A 12,895-nucleotide genomic window follows, 5' to 3' on the forward strand; every position below is an offset into this window, starting at 1 on the left:
TCGTTTCCAACGACTTTCCTCGTTCGTCGGCGTCGTTGGTTACTTTTTTTACGAACGATTTTTGCCCAATCGATCGTTCGTCGTTCGTTCGTCATTCGTTTTGAACGATAAAAATTGGAAGTGTGTACGCACCTGGTCATAGACAATGAAATCTCATCATTTGGAACAAGCAGACCTCCAGTCTTCCTAACATGCACATTTGCTGTTCTATTCTTTCTTATTCTGATAGAAAAAATGGTACAAATTCATTGTGTTGCTTGTTTCCTAATGTGATTGTCTAAATGCCATACAATGTAAAATGTGATTGTATATAAATGGTACTTTTCACCACAGTACCGATTCCACCAATGCTAGTTTTTTACTTACTAAGTTTTGATCCCTCTAAGTAAGATCCTTACTAAGTTTAGATTACTTGCAGCACTTTATGTAAAGCTGGGTTATATTGTTGAGCTGTATTGATATCTACATTTTTATAAAATCTTCCAGACACAAATCAACTTGTTTTTTTTTCTTCTGTGATCTTCTCACCATATTAGAAAGTGTGTCAGGTTTGAAAGCTTTTCATTATATGAATGGCATCATTGAAAACCCAAACTTCATCCCGTCAGTTGGATGACTGCGTATCCTTGGCACTGATTGTAATTCTAGACTTCTGGCTAAAATTGGTGACGGTGGCTTAGTTTTGTGAGATGCAAATGACTGTCAGTACTGTTGCTGGAGCTGTACATTCCTGAGCTCTCCTCTGCCCTAGAAAGTTTCTTGGCCTCAACTAGCACTGTTTTAATATGTGTAAACATAAATTGCATTCTTGGCTCCTGCAGATGTCTCCCATTAGAAGCCCACCTACACTCAATATTGACCACTGAGAAGCCACAATTAGTTCATGTCATTCCCTGCATCTATGCATATTCCTTTTTACAATGTGTATGTCTTACATAACTTATCCCTTTACACTTTGAATTCAGTATTCCTAAACATAAGACATAGATTCTTCATACTGAGGTTAATGTACACCTTTTTGGTAATAAGATCTCCAGTTTTGTTTTATTTTTTGTGTATTTTTTTTTACCCTTCCTGAATGTGAACAACTCCAGCTATGAAAATAAGGCCAAAAGAGCTTCACCACAGAAATGTTTCCCTTGTGGTAGCCCCATTCCCGCTATCCCTGTTCTTGCAGAAACATCCACAGTTTGGTGCTGTTGCACAGTACAGCTCTATTGTACTTCTGGCACCCCAGCAGTGATAGAAGGGGAACGTTGTCTGGATGTAAAGTATAACTATTTTGGTCTCATTTCCATAGCTTGGAGGAGTTTTTCATTTCAAAACGTGGAAAATTGTTTACATTGCCCTGTTTGTATTTATGAGTAAATCTATTTTTATCTGCATTTCAAAAGGTAAATTCTAACAGTACAGTCATAAGAAAGAACAATATTAAAATAGAGCATAGTAAAAACACATATGATAAAAAAAATAATAATACAGGGAGGGTTAGGAAGCTAGGGATTGGAATCAAGTCTGTGGACAAGTGAGGGGGGTGGAGTACATCAGCCATCCTGTTTGTATTTAAAGTTGAGCCCCATACAGGAGATGACATAGAGATCAGCAGGAGTGCTGTGGGGGCCAAGAGACTTTAACAGTTGTTCAGCAGTGGGGCAGCAGAAGAGGTTAGCATTCCATTTCTACTTCACAGGTATAGCATTCATCCTATTCATATTTATTTAGGCATGACAAAAGATAGTTATCGCTAGATGTATGTTTTCATTTACTCATTCTCTTCAGTGTTTGTGTTCATGCAAATTTGTGTAGAAATTATTACACCTGTTCCTCTGTTAATAAGCTAACAATAAAGCGTTAAGAGCTATCTGTTTTTCTTTCCTCCACCCTGTTAGGATATTGGATTCCGACTTGATAGCCTGCGAGCAATTTTGTTGCAGGAAGTCCTGATACAGGAGGATGTGGAACTGATTGAGTTGCTCGACCCTGGAATCCTGTCTGCTGGTCAGACCCAGAATCAACAAAAGGGGCATCTTCCAACACTGCGCTCCCTAGCAACGCCTAATATTTGGTACAGTCCAGCAAGTGAAATTACTTCTTTAAAACCTGTTTTGTTTATTTTCAATAGGATATAGTAAATAAATATTTAGTACATTACATAGCTATTAAAAGATGCTGGTGATCTGGAAAACCTTTTTAAAGAACCAGACAAAAAAGAACTACAGGAGCCATAATTCCCGAGTTGTTTGGGTTCTGAGCCAGTGATTCTTTCTTTGTTTTTTATTTAGCAAGTCATTGATCAGGAACAAGCATACTAAAAGGTACATGTTTCTTTACACAATGCTGTTTGCTGTAAGCGTTTTATAGAAAGGGAAATGTCTTCCCAAATTAAGGAAAACTCTATCTGTGATGGTTATCGCCAGAATAGTTGTCCTCATTCGGAGATTTCCTCTTTATTCTCCTCTTTATTGCTCCAGTGATTCAAATGATTTATCTGCAATTGGTAATATTTAATAAATAGGAAATAGTATAGAAAGGTAACAATACAAAATACTATGACATCTGAATAGAAAACCCAGGACATAAACATTTTATGTAATGTCTGTATCTGTAAGAGATAGTTAGTGCTTCTGTCAAGTGGTTGCAACACAATTTAGCGTAGTTTTTAAATCAAGATTGTCTTTGTTGGACACATCATTCTCTGGTAGATTCTTTTGATGTTTACAGGAAGTCAAGGTACCCTGCACAATAGCTAAATCACCATTAAGCAATCATAATAGGGAAAGCAAAGATGCCACATTTCCTTCACTTTAATACTTACGCACACCATCCCTTCATTTGTTATCTTTTGTTTTTTTTTACCAATGATCACTTTTTTGGTTACTTTTTTCTATAAACGATACTATTAAAATAATGTTGGTGTTGGAAGTAAAGGACTGTTAGAAGTTGCAGAAAAACGGGCTGAGCTTTTTGTAGAATGCCTTACTCTTGAAATAAATTTTGTACAAATTGTGTAAACTAAAGAATTCTGTACAAACAAAGAAAGTTATTTTTACAAGTTTACCATATTTGGGAATCACTAAAAGAAGCCCAACAGAATAGATTTTGAAAATGCATTGTGCCAATTCACAAAAACTTATATATATATATATATATATATATATATATATATATATTTAAAAAAAATCTATTTATATATATATTTTAATTTTTTTTTCAATCTTTTCTATATCAGTGTTGACAAATGGATATATTTACAACTTTTATCCTTGCATGCCATAATAATTCTAACATAGTTATTCTAATATCTTGTTATGCATTGTAGGTAGTTCTGGTCTGAACCCTAATTGATTTCTTTCATTGCACAGGGAGATGTCTGTATTGTTTGCTTTCCTCAGCGCTTTGGCTGCACTGAAGTCCTGGCACTTCTCTTCCTTATTCATCTGGGGGCCCAGCCTTCTTTTCTTTGCCATTTTTGCCGTCCTGCGAGTGCTGAGAACATGGAGCGCAGCCAGACTACAGGTCAAGCTGAAAAAGTACTGTGGCCAGTTGGAGATGACCGTAGCAAACAGCCGAGCCTTCACCAACCTTGTGAGAAAATCCTTGCGCCTGATCCAGGAGACTGAAGTCATTTCTCGAGGTTTCACCCTGTAAGTGTTTTTTCATTACATGCATTGCAGAATGTTTTCTATTGCATTGCAGGCTGTTTAGCAATATTCAGGAAAAGACAAATTCGTATAAATTTCAAAAGCCCAACACATTTAAGAACCAGCACGGAACAAGGAACATGTCATCATTTGAACACAATAAAGTGCCATACATACATTTATGGCTCAATAACTGCCTATCATCTGCTATTTATTTAGCCCTGACAATATAGGATGTAATATTGGCACACTGTTTTAGTGTTGTCATTGTGCTTCTGCTATAGATCAAGTTCTAGGACTTGGATAACTAAATGAAAACAGATTATCCACCTAAAGCTAAACCTTTGTGGTGGTTGTTTAACCTCCCTGGCAGTATCCCCAAGTGTGGCTCGGGGTTAATTTTCAGTACTAAAAGTGGTAACCCCAAACCAAACTTGGGATGGAATTGTAAGGGAGTTTTAAAGCTTACTTGGTCCCGACGTGCCTGCGGCAACCTCCAGCGATGCTCGGCATCTGCGTTTCCTGCCAATGCTTGCCCTGGATCTGCGTCCCTGGCGTGTGAACATTTGGGACGCAAGGCCAGGGGACCCATATGCCGGGTGGGCATGGGACGTGTGGCTGGGGCGGAGGGGGTATGGACAAGGCAGGAATTTAAATGTACCGCTTTGACATTTTAAAAATACTTATCATTTAGACATTTTACCCTCCAGCCTCCCCATTGGGCAGAGAATTAGCATCATCACCACTGTCTGACCTAGGAAGCATTAAGTACTGTTGCCTGACGTTCCACATTTATTACATCTAGGTCCCACATGGATACAAATAAATAAATAAATAGCATGAGGAAAGAAAAAGAGGGGCTTTTCCTGTGGCAAGTCAAAGAAAAAACTATTTATTAAGTACACATTACAGAGTCAAAGGTACTCCATGCAGTAACATTGTATATTGGTGCAAGTACAGTAACAAAAGTCAGGCATAAGTTCCAATAAAGTGAAATCGGAGAATGCTTCTTTTAAATTGTTTGTCTTTAATGCTATAAAACCTCACCCCTATTGGGTATTTGGTACACACATGTACAAGTTTATGATTCCTGAAATGTACACATTATACAAATATTTACTGATGTATTGGGACAAATGATGATGGTAATTTAACTGCATAGCTTAGGTTATTCATTGAAACATCTTCACTGTTTATTAAGCTTGCTGTAAAGTTAAATTATGCAACAAGTTTTCAGATTACTTATTTAGCATGTTTTATAGCTTTTAAATTATGTGCTAAAAAGAATGGATCTGTAGCCTTAGCCATGCTGTTTTTTCTTCCTTTATGGAATTTATTCCTCACACCTACTTCTATAGGAACTGATTTTAATAAATATGTATACAGTTGTCCATGAACATAACACTGAATGTTAGAAATGTAATATATTTGTATTTTCTGTTCTTACAATAAACAGTAGTATGTTGAAAACATAATATATGTGGCGTAAGTGGTTTGGGACATCTGTACAGATGTATCACATTTTACTTTTCAAGTTTGCTTGACAGGGTCAGTGCTGCTTGCCCATATGATAAGGTTGGACAACATACTAGCCAGCATCTCCTTGGGTTGCGTAAAGCTGTCTACAGAACTGTCAGGACCAACTTCCGAGTTTCCCGACTGGCAACACTATACATGCTTAAACAATATCCTTTCCAATATTAGATGTTAAGATGGTTTAATAAATAATTTGCTAACATATCTTGTATGATGAGCTTTAATATGTTAAATTCAATTAAATGTTTTCAATTAAATGATGGATTCTATTTCTTAATCAACAGTAAGTGGGTGGGTGAGGTTACATTTTGGCTTACATATGGGGTATACCCATAATCACTGGTCCAGTGGTTTGGAAAGTATTGTCCTTTTGTAGATTTCTAGTAATGAATGATGATGGAATAACTGGGATTTATTTTTTTTATGACCCAGGCAAGATGAAACCTGATGGTTTAGTCATAAATGAGTGATCTAACGCATGGCTGGTCTTAATCTTACACACCCCCCATCTTCACAATTTACTTTCACTTTCTGTTGTGTTTCAAATTTCCCCCAATGGGATTTGGGTGGCAAGGAAAACAGACCTTCCCTGCTCTCTATCCGAAGTGTGGAAAAAGCATTAGGGAATAATTAATACTTGGATTTGAAACCAGATTATGCTGAGAAACTGTTGCAGAGAACAAGGCCACTACATTTACTGGTATCAGCAATCATTAAGTGTTGTTCCAAGAATTGCTGGGCTAATGGTGTTAATATTTAATGCTTTAATTACTATATCCTATGCACTAACTTCTCAGGTAAATTAACATTTTGAAGGCTGAATCCGAGCCAAAAAAGGGAATTTTAGGGGTTCTTTTGGGGTAGGGTATTCTTGAAAACTTATTCTTATTATTCTTATTCTAGATTTTATGAAAAGGACTATAACAAAAGGAAAGACAGAAAACAAATGACACATTTGTACAATTTAAAACATATTTAATGTTATTTCAACTTGTTTTCAATATTCCCTTTTTGGAGGGCTTCTTCCAGCTCCTATATCTGAATGTGTCTTGTAATCTAGTAAAGGTTGGGGACATCTGCCACAGACAGAATCTAGATGTCCTTTAAAACACATTTTTTAATTCCGGAAACCTACAGGTAGTCCCCGGGTTACATACAAGATAGGGACTGTAGATTTGCTGTTAAGTTGAATTTGTATGTAAGTGGCAACAGTTACATTATTTAATAAATGCAATTAGGACAGATGTTTGTCTCAACATATAATATTAGGCAGCGTGGTGTCAGCTACTGTATAAAATCCTCACTGTGAGATACTCACATACAAAGCAAAAATAAAAAAAACTTTATGGCGCCAAGGCAAGGCATTCAATAACTTCTGGAGCAAGTTGTGCTTCGATATGCAAAAAGAAACAACTGCAGAGTTTGTCTTGGTCAATAAAGAGTTACAAGAGTTCGCAGAACAGCAAAAGACATTGCAAATGACTGCAAGTCATGAGAACTGCCCCTCCGCCCCATGAAGCCTCTGTCCTGCACACAAACAAGCAGGGAAGGCCCCGTTCGTATTTCAGATGTCTGTAACTTGGAGACTACCTGTTTATGCTTTTTTTGCCATGGCTTTACATTATGTATGGTGCAAATAATAATGCTTGCCTAAGTAAAAAATAAAAAAGTAGCCAAACTGTGGAGTAAATTATATTTATGAATTATATGCAACTTTAAAAAAAAAAAAAACTCCTGCCTATGTGGCATTTATACACACATTTTACTTAACTGCAACTAAACCTATCCCTTGAACTCTGAGATAGACAATGTGACTAACTACATCTGCGTTGTTCCTTTGAAAGACCTGGGCATGGGATTAAGTGAAGATCAGGTGTCTGAGGAGGAGACTCACAACCTCACAGATGGCTTTAGCCTCCCAGCTTTGAAGGTAGGCTCAGCACTATAATTGTTTTATGTTTGTGTCACTGAGATAGATATTCAGTAAGATAGAAATTATACCAACAGCCTCCTTTTCATTGTCTCACTTTCTTGTTACAACAGGACATTTAACAGGACAGGACAGGGTGTTTAAATATGACGGTGCAGTGCAATAGATCTAACAGGCTTAGTCAGACAGCCCCTGCACCCCACATCTTTCTAAGGATACTTCTGCTATGGGGGGGGGGAGACAAAGTCCTGGAGTGAGAAAGCAGAAAGCTCATTTTCAGAGAAAAAAAAAGATTTTAAGGTATTAAAAAAATAATTTACAAACAACATGCAGAGATATGGGACCCTACAGGGAGGGAAAAGGTTCAAGACTTTACAATGGTCACATGACAAAGTAATTTTGCTGCCATGAATTATTTTCAAACTATTGACTTTGTCTTGACAGGTTCTGTTTCAGCTCTGGATAGGCCAGAGTTCAGAGTTTTTTCGGCGCCTTGCCCTACTGCTGTCTCCTGAGAATGCTTTCCAAGGTCCAATCAAATACCCAGAACTGCTTCCACACTACATTTGGTGTGATGTGGTTCAGGATCTACCTCACACACAGGCTACTTGCCTGACAGAACTGAAACGTAGTTATGAGTTTTACCGCTACTTCGAAACACAACACCAGTCCAGTGCTGAACGCACAAACAGGAGAAAAAGGGAGACTGGAGAGCTGAACAGTCTTCATGGGGCTGTACGCAGTCTTCAACTACATCTAAAAGCACTACTGAATGAGTAAGTATTAGTGAAAACCCTGTAATGTAGTTGTGCTTTTGTAATAAATGTCACCATACACATATACTGTGTGAGTATACCAATAGTACTGTGCAAACTGCTTTAGGCATTTTGAAAAAAAAAAGTTCACTGATCAAGAACATTTCCTGAAGTAAACAGGAAAAAAATACATAAATAATTGATGCCCACCCTTTAACCCAACAGCAATTTTCATCTGTACACCAGCATTCATTTTTGGAGGTACTTGAATGGTAAATTGCTTCAAGCATCATGAAGAACTTTGCATAATTCCACCACAGATTTTGCTACTCTTCATTGTCTTTGCAAATGTTTCCAGACTGGTTTATTGAGGTTGAGATCTGGGTGCTATTTCATTGTTCTCTCTTTTTTATAGTTCCTTGATTTTTGTTTTACTTCAAAAGCTTTTTTTTTTATTATTATTAATAATATTGTTATACAGTATTTATATAGCACCAACATGTTACACAGCGCTTTACAAAGTCCATAGGCATATCATTAGCCGTCTTTCAAAGGGGCTCACAATCTAATGCCCTTCCCATAGTCATAAGTCATAGTCTAAAGTCAATTTTAGGGGGGAGCCAATTAACCTAACTGCATGTTTTTGAAAAGAAAAGAGTACCCAGAGGAAAAAAAAAAAGAAAAGAATACCCAGAGCAAACCCACGCAAACTCTATGCAAATAGTGTCCTAGCCAAGATTCGAACCTGGGAACCTAGCACTGCAAAGGCAAGAGTGTTAACCCCTGAGCCACTGTGCTTTATGACCACATGTTTGATCATTGTTGTGCTTCAGGGACCACTCACACATCTGCCTGTTGGTAATGTAAAGTGGAAAATCTGTTTATATTTCGATACAGTGAAGATTTAATCAATTTTGGCTAAATCACCATTTTTGTCTGCAAAATGGACATTCATCAATGTATTGTTTCCACACATTTTTTTTGTCCAGAATGTAAAGTCCTTGTAGCTGCCATCCGAAACAAATAGGCAGCCCCACAATTCTAATTACAGGTTGACATTCAAAAATCCGTCCATCGATAATACGGTTCCTTCAGATTTCACGCATTGATTTTGGAGCGTGTTTTCTAATTTACCGTGTTGGCACGCCATTGTTTTCTGGAGGTGCCATTTATGTTTTGATGGCGCTGTTCAGCAGAATCAGCTGTCTTGCTTGCACGCGATAACAGGCATTCCTGCTCATTCCTTCTCATTTTATCATTTATTTGCTGCTGTATAGCCCCATTATGGATCCAGCAAAGAAAATAGGTGGTGTAAAACGTAAACATTGTGCGTTGTTGATCGCAAAGAAAGTCATTTTTTGGCATATCCAGCACTTGGATCTGTATGTTGCCGGATTTTGAATGTCAACCTGTACTATTGTAAACTCTGTGGCTGACTCTACATGTGACAATTAGTTTCATGGGACCAACTAATAGTTATCATTCAGTGTTTATAAAATATTATAATTTATTTGTATTGCAACATAAAAGCAGCAAGAGAAGATGGCATATCACCATTTGTATCTTTCATCTCCAGAGTGATTATACTCGAGGATGAACTAGAAAAGCTTTCATCCTCTAAGGAATCCCAAAGCATGACAGCTGAAGCTTCACTCATCCTTGAAGAAAAACTGAGGCTGATACAGCCACACGTGCAGGCCAGTAATACATGCTGGGAGGAGGCATTATGTCAGGTGGAGAGGATGGTTCGGAGACCCCCAGCTATAAAAGGTATAATACCTCTGGTACTGAAATTATTTTTTTCTTTAATACAGGGCACCATTATTGCTGTCTACAAATACATACTATTCATAGTCACATGCTGACCATGTGTCTGTTTTTAAATGGTGGAAATTTAATTTGTTCAAAGTGGCCAACATTATTCATTCATTTCAACCATGAAAAAATGATTTGTATGCCCCATGCTGCATAAATACTTTTTTATTTTAACAGATTTTTGTGTTTTTTTATTTCAAGTTTATTATTAAATGTATTAAATATTGGACATATTTTGGTGAGTTGTGCCTAAGAAAATATAGCCTACAATGTAAAATAAATTTACATGCAAAAAAAAATGTAACGCTTTTTGCATGGAATTTTGGACGGAATAGGAATGCTAGGGCGGTTATTACCTTTAATTCTTACTGATAAGTCATTCCTTTCTGCTAACCTGTCACTTTTCTTTCAGGAATTGGAAGCCTATGTGGAAGACATTGCTGTAGACAATGAATTTAGCAGGGAGGATGTCTTCTTATTTACCCCAGAAGAAAGGGAAAGACAGAAGCGAGAAAGAGAGGAGTCTAAGAGAGTTCTACAAGAGCTAAAGGCTGTATTAGGCTTAAAAGCATCAGAAGCAGAAAGACAAAAATGGAAGCAGCTGCTTTTTAGTGATCATGGTGTGTATTCTCCTCAAAATACCCCTTATGTATTCACACACACAGGTATTGTGTATATGGTTATTATAAGGGTTGGATATTTTCTGGAAGGGTTGGATACTCTGTCAAGTTAAATTCCTATCTATGATCATACTGTGGAGGTTTTTCTTCATTGAGAACAAGTGGACAGACTCTCTCCAAAGAGAACACATACAGCAAAAAGATAATGATTACTTTAGTAAAGCAGAGAGAGCACTCTGTCAGGTATTACTTTTTGTTTCAAAAAAAGAACAACCATTCCACATTTATGGATGAGACTGCTTTGCTTATTTTAATGTCATTCTTTACCAAAAATATTGTGACTTTGTGGCCTGATATAGTGATTAGGTACTTTTGAAGCTTAACATTAAATATTGTTAAAGATAAGACATAATCATAGGCATTGAAAACTGAAATAGATTCCAGATTTCTGCCCTGATACTTCTTTTCTTCATTGAGTAATAGTATTTACACCTTAATTAGGAAACGTAAAAAAACATGTCTATGAAACTAAACAGAATGGCAATCCAGAAGTTCCTTAAAAATCACATATGGTCTTTGAATGTCTAATTCACATCATCTGCAACATATCTTTTTTTAGCTTTAATTTGAGTTTTCAATTACAGGATTCTAATTAGTTAATAGAATAACTGGGAAGTAAGGAGAGATTTTCAGAATAGAGAATCACCCCACCCAATCCAGATTTTGGCTAGAGTTGTGCTTATGATGATAAAAATGACTTGGACACCGATAGATCAAGACTAAGCTTCTTGTATGTGTACAATAATAGTAGTCCACTGTGGAGGCATAGTATAACTACTTTTTAACATCTATGTTACACAATGCTGTCAGAAACATGAATGTCTATTGGGAGGAGGGAGGATCCAATTCCACTCCTCCCTCCCTATAGGAGTCTTGTTAAAAATGATCAGGTCTGGCCTTATGTCTGTGGTCAGCTTTACTCTTAATGAATGCCTTGAAAACACATTTCCTCTACTTAACATCAGGGGTGTGGAGAATGGTTGGAAGCCATTATTGTGTACCTGAAGTCAGTCCGCAAAAATATATCAACTCCACAGCTCTGGTATACATCATAAAGGCCCAAGTAGTATTGCCATTGGAACACCAAATAATAGTGGCTCCATACTTATTACACTATTGGTTGTGAGAAATAACTGGGGAATTTTCAGGATAAATAGAGATAATTCAGCAGATTGGTGACTATTCTGAATAGAAGTTGTGTTTGATATATAATTGGCCTTTTATTTATTTTTAGTCCTAGCTCATTGTTCCTTGCTCATGGACAACCTTTTCACACTTCCTAGACCTGTCATTGTGGCGTCATTCTAGCAGCCCCCTAGCCCTAGGAAACTAGGACAGCATAATTATAACAATTAAGATTAACATTAGAAGAATAAAAACCTGCAATCTAATTGAAGATATTTCTTTTATTTTAAGCTGCAGTGAAGCCTTTGCTAGATGAGAAGGCTTTGGATCTTTCCAAATCCACTGAAGACCCAGAACCTGAAGCCCAGTATGACGACAAGACACAAAGCATTCATGGAGACGTGACACAATTAAATGGCACTGAGCCTATTCATAAAGAAGCCACTACTCATGAGACACCAGAGTTACCTGATAATGACTACATAAATAATGAGATGGACTCGTTTCGTTTGCTTGAAAAGCCTGTATTAACCAGTAGCAAGGAGATTGCAGAGCCTCAGTGTCCTGAACCTAGGACTGTGCTACCTGCCTCCATTAAAGAAAGGCTGGCTCGGATCCATCAGTCATCAGATTTACACTTTGCTTCTGGGGTAGCCGCACAAGTGGCTGCACGGTCACTTACCTTTACATTTTTTCAGGAGCAGACTTTTGGAGATGAGTGGGATGATGATGATGATGATGATGATGATGATGATACCACTGATTGTAGGGATACTCATGTTGAAGATGAAAGAAGTCATGACAGGAGTTCAGAACATAAGGAATAACCACACTTATAGGCTTGACATGCCTTTAGGTTACTGTCTGTGAGAAAGCCAGAATGTGCCCAGGGTGCAGCTACAGACTAGAATGAACACAAGGTGATTTAACGTCCTCTGTGCCTGGAAAGCCTGCAGTGTCTCTCTCCGTGAGCCCCCTCCAGGCTGCTTCTCCATGTTATACAGTTTAGTGTTTTTACAGTTACTACTCTTCAGTCCAGCCTCTAAACTGGAGGAGTTTTTCCTCTAGTTCACTGGCAGCTGTCTACAGTACGTAAGAATTGTACAAACCAATGCAGCTGCCTAATATTTATTTGATTATCTCATTATTTAATGTTATTTATTCAAGATTTTTCATTTTGTTCCAAAACAATAATTCTGTGCTCTCTTCTTCTGCTGTCACGCTTTCTAGACATTATGATGATTTGTTTTAGAAATCCAGAAAAAAATGCTTGGTGTGCTGTCAGTGCCACCTTGGATCTATCTGTCCAGTATATACTGGCTAATGATGTTGTTCCTTTGTGACTATATTTCTTAAAATGTTCTACTGATCTGAGCTTAGAATGTTTTTTTTAATAAAAAAAAGTAAAATTAT

The 12,895-nt window shown here is 37.3% G+C and overlaps 1 protein-coding gene across 1 annotated transcript in view; it reads left to right on the plus strand.

Annotated features, from left to right (window-relative positions):
- VEZT (vezatin, adherens junctions transmembrane protein) overlaps positions 1-12,895 on the plus strand; it is a 24,288-nt gene extending 11,393 nt beyond the window's left edge. Inside the window, exons 4-11 of the mRNA XM_072401269.1 lie at positions 1,890-2,065; positions 3,363-3,644; positions 5,189-5,326; positions 6,960-7,107; positions 7,552-7,883; positions 9,439-9,632; positions 10,022-10,297; positions 11,774-12,895. Coding sequence (XP_072257370.1) covers positions 1,890-2,065; positions 3,363-3,644; positions 5,189-5,326; positions 6,960-7,107; positions 7,552-7,883; positions 9,439-9,632; positions 10,022-10,297; positions 11,774-12,309 — 2,082 coding nt within the window. The 3' untranslated portion in view covers positions 12,310-12,895. The remainder of the gene's footprint in view (positions 1-1,889; positions 2,066-3,362; positions 3,645-5,188; positions 5,327-6,959; positions 7,108-7,551; positions 7,884-9,438; positions 9,633-10,021; positions 10,298-11,773) is intronic.

Source organism: Pyxicephalus adspersus, chromosome 2 (assembly GCF_032062135.1).
Source record: "Pyxicephalus adspersus chromosome 2, UCB_Pads_2.0, whole genome shotgun sequence".
Taxonomy (NCBI): Eukaryota; Metazoa; Chordata; class Amphibia; order Anura; family Pyxicephalidae; genus Pyxicephalus; species Pyxicephalus adspersus.